The following is a 16439-nucleotide window of genomic DNA, read 5'->3' as shown; positions in this document are numbered from 1 at the left end:
GGGTCTAGCTCTTGCTCTCTGAAAGGACTCCTGCAGATGCTGATTACATTAAGGTTTCTCTCAGTTATTCCATTCCCTTCCAGCTATATTACATAACCACAGCATTCAGAAATGTCAGACCTCCTAGGCAACACCTCTCCGCATCTTCTTCTTATTCCTAAGGCTAACGTTCGCCACAGTACACTTCCCCTTGTAACACTGAGGCCTTCCCAAATCGAAATCAGTCTTACTTCATCCACAGGGGATGAGTAGCTATTTTGTCTCATCCAAAAGAAGGCCGAGTACACCTTAGTGATCCCAGGCAGCAGAATGGCTCATTTCAGCACACTGTGTTGCTTTTAAAATACCACTGGATTATCTACCAGTTCAAATTAAACATGTGACTACAGTTAATCGCTATGCTGGGCAAAGGAAACATTTTTTGTTAATAGTGATTAATCAGGGTTCAGCCCCAGCTAAAACTAACTCAGCTAATTAATAAATACAAGGAAACAACCCAGCGCAAGAATAGCAGCCACCTCTGCAGCTGCATGCTTAATACCACACTCGGCAGCATCCAAAGGCAGGAAGGTGCAGAAGCACCAATCCTGAAAAAAGCACAGCGGAAGCTTGAATGTGAAGACGGTTAGAAACACACAGGCTGCAAAGGTACCGTTACGCGCCGTGGCTCTGGCTAGAGGCTACGGCAAGACTGTCAGGCTCACTCTTTTTGAATACGCTGTTGATTTGAATCGCACATTAATTGTTTTAATGCAACATATGTTTTAATGTAAATATCTAGATTATAGAAAGTTTTATAGCTGTAAAGCTATAGCTTTATAGCTGTATAGATCTGTATGCTCAGATCTATTTTACAGATTGTAAAGCCAAACACTGAGAACAGGCTTGAAAACAGCAACTCATGTTATACAGTCAAAATATTTTACATACAGAACATAACCTGATGCTTCTCAAGTTCACCAGCATAACATCCAGTTTGGCACACCTTTAGTGTTAGAAGTTTTTTCTAGCTACAAATGAGAAACAGAAATTCAACCATAATGACAAGTGTTTCTGCCCTACAGACATCTTGCCAAGGAGCAAAAATGTCAAATATGAAATTTTGGAGAGTTCTATGAGAGTGCATGACCACTCTTATTAAAATATATATAAATTACACTTTAAACTTTGGGCAAGACTTTCAATAATTAAACAAATTTCTACATATATCTCTCCTCAAACATTCTGACTCAAGCGTTCAGTAGGTACATAACTAGATGAACAGAACCTCATCACTCCATTTCCATGCATTTCAAGATCGGAAGCTCTTTAGAATCATGATTTATTTTCTTCAGATCCAATATAATTTAAAGACATAGCTAAATTTTAAAGAGTTAAGTCCTCTTAGATAAAAGGAACGAAAGATGCTTGCTTCAAGAGCAGGCCTCCATAGCACGTATTTCAACACACCACCTTGGGTCAGTCAGCAGGTACACTTGAAAAGCCGTGTATTCAGAACGACAGAAGGGTCTTATGAATTATTTCAATGCACTCTCTGATTTCATCCTCCTTAATCACAAGCGGCGGTGCCAGCCGAATGATATCACCATGGGTAGGTTTGGCAAGAAGTCCGTTATCACGAAGCCGCAAACACACTTTCCAGGCATCGCAGTCTACAATTAAAGGAAAAGGAGAGAGAGAGGGGAAGAAAAAAAAAAAAAAAAAAAAAGGGAAGAGGGGGGAGGGAAAAACAAAAGAGAGATTTACACTACAGCAGAATAAGTGGCACAATTGCAGTGCATGATGTGGGCAAAATGCTTGCCATCTGGCAAAGAAGAGATTAAATATAGTGTGTTCCTCCTCGTAAGGATAGTAGCCAGTTCTGAACATCTCCCCAGATAAAAGCAGCAGTGAAACAGGCAAGACGGCTGCAAAACTATGTTTTGTCTGAAGGGACTCACAAGTTTGCCACCAGCACACTGAGTTTTGCTCTTCACAGTTGAAAGCTTGTCCAGATATAGCAATATATATTTAAGAAAAAGAACGCTGCAAAGGGGATGTAAGAGAAGTCTCAACAGGACTTCAGACAAGGTTGCTTTTGTGCTTGGATTTCTGTGCATCACGTGCACGGCTTAAGAAACTACACTTCTCTGCAGCACTTTGTCACTTAGCATATTCATGACAAAAATAAATGTCTGCTCTAGCTCTTAAGCCATTTTCTGGTGTAATTCAAGGTGTTAATCCCTAGAAACCTGTTCTTAGTCATTAGCTCTTTCCTTCCTTTCACCTTACTGTATTCACTATACTGTTCTAACTATCCTGGAATAAACCACCTGGGCAGCAAAGCAGAAGAGATGCCTGCAATTCCAGAAAGTCAATCCTTCTATGGTCAGACAAAAGCTAGCCTTCCAGACATGGCAAGTCCAATTTTCCTCAGGTGAAAAGGGCACCTATTGGCAGCCAGGTTCACCATCAGGTTTGAACATTATGAAATCATAAAAAAAAAAAAGAAAAAAAAAAACCACACACACCCCCCCCCCTTTTTTCCAGATTTAGTTAGAAAAGAAATAAATAAATTGCTTTTAATAGCACAGAGACACCTGAACAAATTTTCAGTAGGTACTACAGTACTATAGCCAAGATCTGAAACCAAACACGATGCCAATAAGCCACACCTCTACTCCACAAAGATACCTTCAATTTAAGTTAAAAACATTGTTTTTTCATGAGACGATTCTGCAGTTGGTTATATTTTCTTACCTTTGGTTTCCCGAATCACAATTGCATTTAATAGTCCTCTTCCTCTTACACAAGTCACAATATCAGATGGCGCCTTCATGAGCTCATTTCTCAATATGTTACCCATTATTTCTGCATTTTTAACCAAGTCTTCTTCTTCAATTACCTAAGAGGAAATCAGAGCTACAGTCAACTGAAGGGCAGTGCATTTGTTTTAGTCATCCTTTCCAACACTGTACATGATATTAGAATTGCTCAGATACCCAATTGTTCATCCCAAGTATCACCACAAAGGCTGCACATTACAGCCGACAAATATCAAGCCTTTGCTCTCTCGTGTTTACCAGAAACATATATCTCCTTGAATTTTTATTCAATACTAATTGTTTTTATTTGTCATTATTTACAAGTAAATGTTAAACCTCTGAGGTTTTGTAATCTGTGAGTTTGTCCAAGTCTACATACTGTATAATGATGAGGCTTTTTGAGTGACTTGCATTAAATGAGGTTAATTATGCAGTCACAAAATGACTGAAATATGGACTCTTGACATGATATTTTACTAGATTCTGTCTGAGCTCCAGTAGCATATGTGTTATCAAGCTCACAGACCAGCAGCTTCTTTGATATGGTATAGTAAAATCAGTCAATTTAAAAATGTCTTAGTGAAATTATCTTACTGAATTTAAGTAAGTGCCTTGAAATCTTCCCTAGATAAATTTCATTTTGTCATTTAAGACATTAAAACAATAAAATACACAGAAATTAGGACACAATTCTGATTAAGACTTTCGAATTTGTTTTGTGATGTACTATATATGCAGACAGTTAGTCACTGCCAATTTTCCATTCTTACTAAAAGCTAGATTTCTACTTATAGCACAACTAATAATGCCATTTGTTTAAGCTAAGAAAGTATGATCATGTCAGAGTGACACCCTTTTCCTTTGGGATCCAAGCCTCTAAACACACAAACCTCCAGTGCTGCCATGGCCACGCGGCAAGCTAACGGATTTCCTCCATATGTAGATCCATGTTCACCAGGCTTAATGGTCAACATAACTTCATCATCACATAGTACTGCTGAGACCTAAAATGGAAAGGTCAGCCAGTTCATTTACATATTTTTAGAAGAGTAAAATTAAATCTCTGAAACAAACTTTTCCTTAGTGCTTAGGAAATGGTAATTTTCAGCCTATGGTGATAAATTACATTTGCATTCCCAGCTCTGTATAGAGGAGAGCATACCTGACAATCACATAACAGCCTAATCCCCTCCTATCCTGCAAACACACTTAGCTATAAAGGCAATATATAACATCTAAGTACAGTTGAAAGGCATTTCTCCAAACTGAATATTATTTCAAGAATTTAAGATTCAGTATTCTGTTTAAGAACTCAGAAAGAGCTTTAATTGGCGAAAATAGTTCAAGGCAGGCTGTAACTTCCAGCCTAATCAGCAGGAATTTAAGTCACTCTAGGAGGATAAAACCAGTCATGTGGTCACCCCAAACAAGTGAAATAATGTTAGTTGTTCAGAAATATGTTTTTAATATTTTCTTTCCCTTTTCAAAATTCATCTAGAAATTCATCACAGAACGACTGTGATGAAGTACTCTCCAAAGAGAGTATAAGAGACTAATTTCAGAATGAAAGGCAGAATACTGGAAACTTATGTTCCTGGTAGGATAATATCTAAATGACACAAACTGATATACCAAGTTAATTCAAGTAATTAACTGACCAGGGCCACTACAGCTTTAAAAAAAAAAAAAAGTCACCAGCCTGAGAAGATGATATCTAGTAACTTGCCATCCAAACAAATCGAGTATCAATATAGAAAGTTCACTGTAGTATACAGCCATTTCAGCTATAAATGTAACATTATACATTTCAATATTTTCATATGCATCTCTCACAGGTTGGACTAGCTGGGTCATAAATCGCACTTAATTCTTGCAAACATCAGTTTCCAAGAGCAACACACAAAGAGTTTGTTTGTTTAATTTTTTGTCTTCCAACTAGTAGACTTACAGTATTAATACTACTTAAAAATATTAGTCAATGAATGGATATTTTTGTTACTCACGGGATATAAGCCACCAGAAAGGGCCTTTCCAAGAAGAATTAGATCAGGTCTCACATTTTCATGGTCAACAGCTAGCATTTTCCCCGTTCTGGCTAAACCAGTCTGTATTTCATCAGCAATAAAGAGAACCTTTACAGAGACAAAGAGAAGAAAAATCCACACGTAAGAGAAAATGACTTTCATTTCCATACCTAATTCTGATCATGATCTTTCATCAAAGCAATAAACCATATAGCAGAGTTACATACAGTAAGTGAAAGACCTCTCAGCTAGACTACACTAAGTATACTTTCTTTACCCCTATAAAACTCCTGGAGGCATACATATTCTATGAAATGTCAGACTATGATAAGTGAACATACTGTCCTATACAGCAATCTCTCTCTGACATCTTTAGCATAAAGATATTTTCTACATAGGGCATGTGCCACAGAATCCATTTAAACAGAATCATTTGCAATATAACAATGAGTGGGATTTCCAAAAGTGTAGAGTTCATCTGTCTTAGTAAACTGACCTTGGGAAACTTCTGAAAAAAGCCATTTTAGTGACTCTGCTGATTTTGTAGTCTGATGGGAGCTAAATGTTTACACAACTGAGAATCTAGGTCCAAGTTTCTGGTCGCATTTTCCTAAATTGCAAACTACTGTCACTTACTATCATTCATAAAATCTCTCTTTTATTTTTCATGAGAGGTAAGTACCACAGTAATATGGAAGCCAACTTTACTGATTGTATTTTGATACCTTCCTCTGAAGATCTGAAAGGGTTTATGGATAGCACTTTCAGCTTAAGAATCAAGTTCTATTGGAACAAAGGCTATTAATTTTTAAATCAAGCAGGCTTCACCAAGAGAATGAAAAGCCTAAAGTCAGCAGACCTTTTGTTTTTGTTTTCCTTACATTTATAAAGGAGATGGCCTAGGCCTGTGGGAGAGGTTGACCAACTTGGTCCTGAAATTAGAAGGGAAGGCAGCCTGCTTAGGAAGCAATAAACAAAGAGAACTGAAGGACACAGAAACATATATAACACATCTTCCCCCCTTCCAGAGACATTGGACCCAAGTCTAATTCAGTGTGTCCTCACTATAGGAGGATAGAAAGTACACATCTAATGCTCCATTTTCAAAATTAAACATTTCATACTAGAATTCAGCCAGAACATAATAGAATACAGGTCAGGAGTGTGATATGAAACAGAATGTGAGAAAATGCAAAATAGAAGAACAACCTACAGAGATCTCTGCTCTTCAGAGATCTAGAAAGAGCATTCACAAGTATATGACCATTTTCTTTAGTGCTTCATGCAGTGACCCATCATTGTTACTAACTCTTGGTAGCCCTTATGATAACCATGGTACAACCAGCACTGTAATTGGCTTCTGGCCCAAGAAACTTAAAATGTGAAAAAGAAAGTTAAATGAATTTTGAATAAATGCAGTTTCAAGAACTCCCATGAGAAACTTAAATAGGTGACAGTACTAAGAAACAGTTGGAAAGCAGGTTGCAAGGGAAATGAGCACTGCTAAGAAACACCTCTTGTATTTTCTGGTAATAACTTACCAGGAACTATCCCTACCCTATTCCACTGAAAGGAGAGGAAATTATTAAATGGTGCATCAAATCCTATACTTTGCAAATGTGGATGACGTTATGAGAGAGGCCAGTAAACACAGCATGTAATTTTAAGCCACCTTGTCACAGTGAATTCCTTACATTGTGTTTTGTGCAGAGGTCCCGCACTCCTGTGAGGTACCCTTTGTCAGGAACAACCACACCTGCTTCACCTTGAATTGGTTCAACCATGAAAGCTGCTACATTGGGATCTTGAAGTGCCCGCTGAAAGAATGGTACACAGTAGAAAAGAGAGAAAGAAGAAAAAAATTTTATTCAAGTCAAATTTTAAAAATATGGAGATGAATATATGTGGCAGAACCTAGCTCTAAACCTGGTTTTCTATCTCAAAGGGTCATAATGAATAACAGCCTGGCATGAGTACTATGGGTGTCATTGCAGGTCCAACACAGAAGCTTATGCCGCTGTTTGCTTTGAAAGATTAGCTGGTGTGCTTGCTCAGGAAATTAGAAACCTTAAAAATTGCAAACCTAGACAAGCAGATTAACAGATCAGTTCATAACTTTACACTCAGCTTGCATTACCCCATGCAAGGCAAACAGTTGCTCAATGCTACCCCAATTAACCTTCAACAAAAAAGAATGGAGTCTCTGCAGAACAATTCTGTCATCTTACAGCAAAGTCTACAGATGTAGTCTTGCACCAGCAAGCCTTAAAGGGTTTAGGACTCCAGGAGAGTCAAGAGATACAATGATTTCCACGATGAATTTGCTACAGTTTTTCTCAGTATTGCCACATAAATAGAACCAATTCTATTTAGTTATCAGTCTGATGGACATGGATTTAAGTTCCAGGTCTCCAGAGAACATTCAAAACCTCAGTAAAGTTGGCTGAAACCCACTGAACAGTTGCCGAACTTTTGCAATGGACAGCCTTACTTAGGTTCAAATCTGAATAAGCTTTTCCGCACAGCATGTATAATGTACTGAGAAACCTTTGTTTCAGCCAAACTCAGCCAAACTCTTAGGAGGCAAGCATCTCCATCCAAAAAAAAAAAAAAAAAAAAAAAAAAAAAAAAAAAAAAAACCAAAACCCCAGCCTCTCCACATGACTCGCTCATATTGGCAATCTAAGCAACCCAACAGGCACAGAGGATGAACCAACTGCTCTCTGATGGAGGTGATGTATCCAGATGATGGAAAAGTAGCAATGATGACATTCCACATGGCTCAGCACTATTGTTTGTGGCTGGAACCCTCCTGCCACCCCCCAGTTTAAGCCCAGCATCGTATGGCTGCTATCAAGCATCATCTATCCTTCAATATATAAGCCTAGCCTATGGGCGCAGGAAGTTTTTAACTGATCAAGGCCAACCCTTGCCAACAATTTGAGAGGCAGCATCTGAGAACACCCAGGGCAATGCAGAATCACTAGCATTTCAGCAAGTGAAGTCCAAGTCCCAACTTTGGAATGTATTCTACTTAACTGTAATATAATTAAAGAACAGCAGATATCTGAATTATATTTGGAACATCTTAATGATGTGGGAGATAAAACAGACTGCATGGCTTTCCTTTTACATTCTGAAGCAAAAATCAAAAAATCAAAACTAAAGCATAAGAAACTATAATCTGTATATTTCTTGTATGTGTCTAGGTACATATTTCTTAAAGTATGTTTTTCAAAGGACAGACTTTTAATTTTCCTGCTTTGCTATTTACTGAAAAGACACTAAAAAAATTTATTAAAAGGGAAAAAAACTGTGAAATACCTCAAGAGCTGGTAGGTCATTGTATGGGATCACTTCGAAACCTGGCATAAAGGGTCCAAAGCCATCATAACTGGACGGGTCAGTAGAACTAGAGACAGCAGACATTGTTCTACCCCAGAAGTTGCCAGCTAGAAGAAAGATAATTATTGAGCATTTAGCCAACAAAGTTATGATGCACTTTCAACTAAGACAGCTGACAGGGGTATGTTACAAAACTAAGAGCTCCAGTTCGCAGGATAATTAAAACCGCACTTTCCAGTTGGTAATGTATTTTAAGAGTCATGTAACATGAGCATCTTTCTGCCAATTGTTAGCATTTTACATTAATCCTACAAATAGATCATGTTGCTATATCAAAAGCACAGTGAAAAAAAAAAAAAGAAAACTATACCATAAGAGCTGGCAAGTACACAAAACTTCTGTAAGCTTTGTTAGTAATCTGAGACATTGAAAATAATGCAGGCAGACAATACCTGTTTTTAGAAAAATGTGTAGTTTTTTCATAAATAATACTCATTAAATGCAGAAAGAAAGTAAATATCACCCAGAATTTAGGTGCTAANAAAAAAAAAAAAAAAAAAAAAAAAAAAAAAAAAAAAAAAGCTTCCACTACACTTTAATCAAAAAATGTATTTCTATACATTTCAAAGTTCCAAAAGAAACCATTTATATTTTTAAAATATTGTAACATTGCACTATTTCATACAGAAACATCAGTTAAAATGGCTAGGAAACAACTATCACTAAGACAAACTAGGATATACTAATTTCAGTATTCCAGTTAAATCAGTACTCTCAGCTAATTGATAATAGGTGCTTAATAAGACTAAGGAAGTTTAAGAAATGATGTCAACATCTTCACAGAGTTACAAGCCTTTTCTTTTCCCCCACCAATTTCTTTGTGCAGCTGTGATTCTAGCAGGCAGAGGAAGTTCCCAATCTGGAAGAAATTCTGAAATCACGTATTACTGACAGAGCCAGCTGTAGGCACCCGCTCTTTCTAATCACCAGTGTAAATAGCACTACACCGTCTCTCACGGCAGAACAATCTCTGCTGTGCGCTTCGGTGAATCACACGCTTCTCCTCTCAAGGTTATGTTCCTGCAGCCCACTCTGTCCCGACTCAGAAGACTGAATGAAGAGCTCCACATCACATGAAGTGGAGCAGTCCATCTACTGATCAAAGGCCGTTCGCGCCTTAGCACTCCAGGCTCTGTGCCGGCTCGCTGCCAAGCACAGCATCTACGTGAAGTTCTCTGGCCTGATGTTTAAAGCCGTTTTTTCGGTCTGACCCCAGCTACTATAAAGAGCCTTTTTCTACCAAAATGCTGAACTCCTACAAGAGAAGGATTACTGCCTTTTCCAAATACTTGGAACGTAATTAAATATTATGGTTAAGGGCATGGCATCATAAAAAAAATGAGTGCATATGCAGTTTATCACAATGGAAAAATCACTTATTAAAAGTTAATTCGCTAATGAGCAAAAGTTAACTCACTAATGAGAAGGAGGGAGAAATATATCTGTTTAAAGGAGTCCCAAAAGTGAAAAAATACATATATAATTGGTCCTAGAAACCACGATGCAATATTCAGCTCTGAATTTCAGTTTAAGTGCTATCTAATGACAGTTTATGGTTCAGCCACCGTATGTTCCAAGAGTTAGAAACAGCCCTTGCAGCTGTAGCAAACAAAAATCAGTATTTAATCAGATTTATTCTGGAAGTTTTCTAAAATACAGAAGAATTGAACAATAGTAGAATTGACTGAACACTTCACCTATAACTAAAGAATACCAAATTTAAAAATACCAATATATAAACTTATTTTTTAGCAAAGCACAATGGTCTCTTCAGTCACGGATAACTTTTCCCTGTAATACTGCCAAGCAGAGTACATAAATGAAGGCAGGAAGTATACCACTCATATAATCAGGACTTCCCAGGGTCCCATATTAAGTTTACCAAGATTGCTGTTACCCTCACTGTAAGATCAAGACTACAATATACCTTTATTGGGATAAGGCCAACTTCTGGTGTACCTTAAGAATACAGAAGAAAAACAGTGGTAGGGAAAGCATTAGAGGGAAGCGGGGTTATTCCAATTGCAGAATTTACCGTGGGGTTGGCAGCAATTTGACTATTCAATTCACAAGAAAGGTATTAAAAAAACAAACAAACAAAAAACACCACAGGGGTTATAATTCACTTTAACTATTTAAGGTTAAATTTGGTATAAACAGATCCAAACAACCAGAAGTATATGCATAATATTAAGTTAACAGATTTAACAGATTATATTTAAGACTGAACTTCGCAATTTAGAAGAAAGCATTTACAGAACCTTAAGGTCCTGCAAAGACTGTTGCAGACACAAAAGTAGTTTTTAATCAGAATTACCAGCTGCAGACATCTATGAGTACAACATAGCCTTTCAAAAGGTTGGGATCTTAGCTCATGCTATTAAAACTTTGAGGGCCACATTTTACAAAAACCTTCAGTATACTTGCTTCAGTGAAGAGAAAAAAAAAAAAAGAAAAAAGAAAGAAACATTAGGAGTACTGCACTGTAATCACTACAGCTATAGGAGAAAACAGTGTTATAGCCAGGGAGTAGAGCTCTCTTCCTCCTCAATACCACAACTTGTATCACTCACTTAACGTACCTGCAAAAATAATTTTTGCTTTGTATTTTGGAATGCCTTTCACAGTGTATGCCCACTTCCGAGCCAGTTTGCAGGCAGTTTCTCCAGCTTCCACTCCTGAAACATAAAGCAATACCATTATCATATTTTTACGTGAGACAGACCATTGAGACAGGACCAAACATTACAAGTGTTGGCTCTCACAAACCAGAAATAAAATGGAGGAAGACTTTTTTACCTGTGTTCATTGGAAGAACTTTGTTGTAATTGAACATTTTGGTGACAAACTCCTCATATTCACCAAGTACATCATTGTAGAATGCTCTAGATGTAAGGGTCAGTTTTTCAGACTGAGCTTTCAGAGCATTCACAATCTTTGGATGACAGTGGCCTTGATTAACAGCACTGTAAGCACTCAAAAAGTCGAAATATTTTCTGCCTTCAACATCCCACACATAAACACCTAGAAAAACAAAGGTACGGTAAATGCACAAACTAGAAGACAACATGAGCTAACACTAACTGTATAAGCTAAGAGCTACAGAGCAACCTGGCCAAACGTAAGTTGTATTTTCACTATTCGTTAGGATATACCTGAAAGGTATGTCCACAGCCGTAGGCACTCTAACTGGGAATCAACTGACAAGGAGAGCATAAGCAAGAAACTAGTACAGTATAAATAAGTGCCACAACAGGAATCAAGAAAAGAAGCAGTTCCCCTATAAAGCTGCCATTCCACTAAGTTAGTAAGCAGTGCAATTACTTCTCCCCAGAGCCCCTGTTTTTGAGTCCTAAAAAGATGATAGGGAGGATTACCTCTGTAAGAGAACTTGGAGTAAATAACGGAAGTCATAAAATAATAATAATAATACAGAATTTGAGTGGTCTAAAAACTTAGAGACTGACAGATCTGAACAATCAAGATGTGTTGTACTAATGAACAGGCGATTGAACCACTATGCTGATAGCATTTTTGTGAAAACTCGTAGAATTTAACCCGCAAAGCAGAAAAGCCATTTAAACATGGTTAAAAATGAGAGTAAGTTGAAATTAAGTTATAAGACAGCGACAGTACATGAGGACTAAAAGATAGGTCTCATACACTATTACATGTTCACTTTAACAATGAAATTTTGCACACAAATAAGATGACAGAAGAAACAAAGTTGCTCAAAACTATTGCTGGGTTATTCTGAATTAACGAAGTTTTCAGACCTCCATTCAGACAAATCATTTTAGAGAGAGTACTTTTTTTTTTTTTTCCAGATAGCCTTATGTGTAAGGATCCAGTTCTCCAACCAGTAATTAACTGCCTTTATTTCATCAATTATCTCAATCTACAAAAAGGTGCAGGAATTAGTAAGGTCAAAAGCATTATGCCCACAGCACATCCCACCTACAGCACCCAGGGAAACCTAACGGGAATACCTTTTCCTTTTTCCAGAGCAACAGGCAGTGGGTGATAGTTGTGGGCACCATATTTAGCCTCACGTTCAAAGATGTACTCAGAGGATGGAGGTCCTTGGATGGTTTTTTTAGTAGCAACTGAGGTAGCAGAACTCACTGAAGCATGAACACCCCGACAGAGTACAGCAATGGTCTGAGAGTGGGCTAGCTTGGAAAACATTGTTGACTTCAGGTAGACTGTTATAGATCTGAAAAAAAGAAGTTAATGATTAGCACTAGCAGTTTGTCTGAAGAAATGTATGACGCAATTAAAGTGCTTTTACTGCCATGATAACAGGTTTCTCAACTTCTTTGCAACTCAATTAAGAAAGCTCATATGAAATACAAATTAATGCAGTACTACAGTCAAACAAGAAACGCTTATATTTCAATGTACATTCACAGCAGTATAAAGAAGACTAAAATGTATGACTCAGCAAGTCTGTGAACTGATCTCATAATTTTACATGTAACTGTTCCTTTTTCAGTCTATCTTAAAATGTGACTAAATCTATTAACAGAAACTACATTTAAGTAAAACAGGAAAACAATAAAACAGGGAAACAATAAAAAATTAAGTTAATCAAACTTCTGCTACTGCAGTGCCTTTCAAACAAACAAAAACGTCCTTAAGTCCTTAAGCGAAATCTTGACACAAAATCATTAATTAAATACTACAATATTGCAAGAAGCATCTGACCTGAATAACATTTAGCTGACAATATTAATCAAATTTGATAAGTGTTAGACCACTTTTAAACTGAGGTCAGCTTTAAGAAGTAAAACTTGTGAGTTTTTACATAAACTGCATTCTCAATGTTCAAACATTGCTGTCTATACATAAATTACTCTTTATAGTACATTATATTTGCTAAGGAAAATTTAGTGATTCCCCCTGAACACATAATCTTATACTATTAACATCTAAGGATAATCTGAGGTGCAGGGTTTCCTGAGACAAATACTCAGGAATATGTTATTCACATGAACTTCCATTGCATTTTTTTCTCCTTTATCTGCTCTTTCAGAATGACCAAGTCAGTAAGCCTTCAAAAGGAGAATATAACCATGGCCTAATTCCCAGCAGTGGGTGGCACCTTTTTATTCAAATTCTGTAATCATTTGCTAAAGAGTATAACTAATATTTCCAGTCTTACATGACTACTGTTTCTTTCCATAGAAACTTGGAAAGTTTATCTAAATTTGGGGTGGGGAGGGGAGCTATGTAAGATCCAATAAATCTTTTCATACTTTTTCATTTTATGATGAAATGCAAATCGTCTCTACAATTCTATGATAGCACTGTCAAATTACAGTACAGTATTAAGAAGCAACTATGAATACACAACACTGGGACAACACAACTGGAAACTCTGCAGCAAAGTTCTGTACCATTTCATTCGTGGAAAAGCTCTAACCCAGGAAAGGTCAAAATCTCTGTCTGTAAGGAGTTAGAAGGACACCTGAGGAAAGATTATTCTGCATATGTCCTGTTCCTACTTATAAAAACGTAAGAGCAGGAAGAGAGTGTGCACTACCAGCCGCAGCCTGAGACGCGATACCAAATATCTGGCCTGCACCCAAGCAGAAATTCCTATGAAATATTTGGTTTAAAACAACAGAAAGGAGCACTTGCTTTTCTTCCCTCTGTCTTCACCTCAGTCAATGTAAAGATATCTAACAGGCCCAGAGAAGGGACGCTGAGTTTGCCCTTTAAAAGCAATTCAAGCAAGCTGTCCTCACAGCACCAAGTGCTGGGGACCACAGAGAGCCAGCACGGGAAAGATGCTCGCTTTAGCAAGACCAAGAGTTGTCAGAGCTGAAGTTTCCAGTCTTGCAGAACACCAGGCGTATAAACTGGTAAAAGAAATTAGCCCAAAATGAAGACTACAGATTACAGTGACAAGTGCTCCAATTACCAAGTGCAGCCTCCTTTATAACGTACTCCGCATCAAACTGAAGATCAGACTGAGGCAGAGCCTGTTTTCTGTTCACTCCAAAGCAACAGGCTGGAAACTTGACATCAGGTTCCTAAGTGAGGAGCTCTGCTTGTGAAGGAACCGCACGGGAAAGGCTGGGAGCGGCTGGGGGATCGACAAAACAACGGCTGGCACGTTCTCTCTTCTCTTATTTACTTAGTTTGCTAACAAAGTTTCTAGCCTTGCTGTTATCCACCTTTCGGTGCTAAATGTACCGACTGTTTTTGCAATGCGCAGCACTCCTGCTGTTTCCAAAGGGCTTTCTGGCAGCTGGATAGAAGAGAGTTTGTGATTCCTTGCAGTTGGGGCAGTATCAAAGGGACTAGGATTTGACACCAAGAAAGAAATATATCTCTGATTTCCCACCTTCTCATAAAGAGGGAAGAGAGGTGACAAGCAGAAAGAGGGGACTGGAAGAGCTGAAACGTGATTCTACACAAACGCAACCAGCTCCCTTCCTCACATCACTCTATCCATTAAGGAGGATAAGCATTTTAATGGCTTAGGAAATCTGTCTGGTTAATACCTTTATCACATTTCCTATAGTTCATCGTGTAAGAAAATCTGAATGTGAGAGGTACTTGGTATTTTCTCTCTATTCCTCTCTACTAGAGGATCTAAGGAGCCACAACTGTGTTTTGCTGCACTACCTAATGACAGAAGTATACTGTAAAACTTAACTGAATGATACATTCTAAATATTAACAGGAGAATGCAGGGAGAGTTAGATAGAATGCTAGAGGATTGCTATTTCTGGCTATTTGCAGAGACACAAATATTAAGTCATGGATTTATACTAAATTTATGTTGGAAGACAACTGTACACAGGATGTGTCATCTTAAACAGAGAGGCAATTTTTTCAGCAGACTCCTCAGATATTTTATTGCCACTCCTCACTTCTAAGCAAAGCCAGAATATTATTTTCCACATTTACAGAAGTCAGCTAGGCCACTCAAGTCTTTAGAAAGACTCAATAGTCTCCTTTCCAGCAAAGGATATTTGCAGTTTCTCAATTCTGGGCATTTTACCAGTTATTGCCAATGCTGTTAAATATTAGTCATTTGTGTTAATACTTTTCAAGACAGTCATACAAAGATCTTACAAATAAAAAGGACAAATACTTCTCTGTTTAAGAAAAATTTTGGCAGAAATCCAGCTTAACTGCACCAATCAAAATTACAACTTGCCTAACTCCTTAAATATAATTGGTCTGTGATATCGTGGCCCCTTGACACACCTCCATGGCAGAGCAGGTAATGCTACCACAAACTTCCCTGATTATGGACATTTTCCAGGCATTCCTGAAACAAAAGCTGTAAAGAGATGAAACTCTCATCTACCTGTTATTAGATAGCTAAATTTCTGCAGAAAGAATTACAGACCAGCCAGTTTGAGGTTCCTCTTCTACCTCCTTTAGGAAGGAAAATGTTAATAAGAAATTTTAAAAAGGATTTTTCCCCTCCATGGGAAGATATGCCCTGCATAAGTACACTAGTGAGGCCTGATCATTTTAGCTGAGCTGTGGGATGTTACAAGGATTAGGACAAAATGAAGCTGGGAATTCTGGATGCATCTAGAGTAAAGCTGTAAAGAAGAATCTGTCTCTGATGATCAGCAAGACAAGACTGACAGAATCTCAGGAAAGAGAAGAGGCACAGTAAGGGGGGGCGGGGGGGGGGAAGAGAAACTTAGCATTAACTGTGAGGAAGACAGAAGTATGACCGCGCCATTCAGTATCAGAAGCCGAGGAGTTTCATCAAGTGGAAAAGGTCTTGCATCAGAATGGAAGAGCTACTCGAAGCACAGCTGTGAAGCGCATTTGACGAGCTCTGCTCGGCGGTAAATAACACTCGGAGAGGGGCCCTGTGCCTGCCGTCCTCACAGGGCGTTTCAGCACTTTTACCCCTCCCTCACCTCCACTGAAACACCCCCCGGGCCAACGGGCTGCGCTACCAGAGGCACGGAAAACACTCGCGCTGCTCACGTTTGCGTTTATACGGCGCAGAGGAGCCAGCGCGGCCCCGCGAGCCGCACAAGCCGAAGGCTCCGCAGAAGCACGCACGTCCGGCAGGACAAGCCCCCGCCCGAGCGGCGGCAGCCGGGACGCGCCGAGCCACCGCCGCGAACCGGCGCCGCAGCGACACGCCGCGAAGAGCGAGGAGCCAAACGCCGGCCCGCTCTCGCCACCCCCGGCCGCGGCCAGGCGGCGTGCGCCCCCC

General features: G+C 38.7%; 1 protein-coding gene across 1 annotated transcript; it reads right to left on the bottom strand.

The window, feature by feature from the left end:
• Window positions 1-742: 742 nt before the first annotated feature.
• On the bottom strand, window positions 743-12448 carry OAT (ornithine aminotransferase). Its single transcript, XM_026065681.1, has 9 exons — window positions 12223-12448; window positions 11033-11257; window positions 10816-10911; window positions 8153-8280; window positions 6523-6645; window positions 4808-4936; window positions 3695-3808; window positions 2740-2884; window positions 743-1652 (listed from the first exon to the last, which is right to left on the bottom strand). The coding sequence occupies exons 1-9, from the start codon at window positions 12419-12421 to the stop codon at window positions 1492-1494; spliced, it is 1320 nt and encodes a 439-aa protein (XP_025921466.1). The 5' UTR covers window positions 12422-12448; the 3' UTR covers window positions 743-1491.
• Window positions 12449-16439: the final 3991 nt, after the last annotated feature.

Source organism: Apteryx rowi, unplaced genomic scaffold (genome assembly GCF_003343035.1).
Source record: "Apteryx rowi isolate R43461 unplaced genomic scaffold, aptRow1 scaffold_23, whole genome shotgun sequence".
NCBI lineage: Eukaryota > Metazoa > Chordata > Aves > Apterygiformes > Apterygidae > Apteryx > Apteryx rowi.
This window is presented reverse-complemented; position numbering and strand designations above follow the sequence as displayed.

Bases quoted from the DNA above. Each gene is read 5' to 3' on its own strand.
- OAT (XM_026065681.1), bottom strand. From the start codon at position 12,421: ATGTTTTCCAAGCTAGCCCACTCTCAGACCATTGCTGTACTCTGTCGG. The intron at 6,646-8,152 runs GTATTTCACAGT...CCATTCTTTCAG, and splicing joins ATGACCTACCAGCTCTTGAG to CGGGCACTTCAAGATCCCAA. The intron at 2,885-3,694 runs GTTTGTGTGTTT...ATTTCCTCTTAG, and splicing joins TGGCCATGGCAGCACTGGAG to GTAATTGAAGAAGAAGACTT.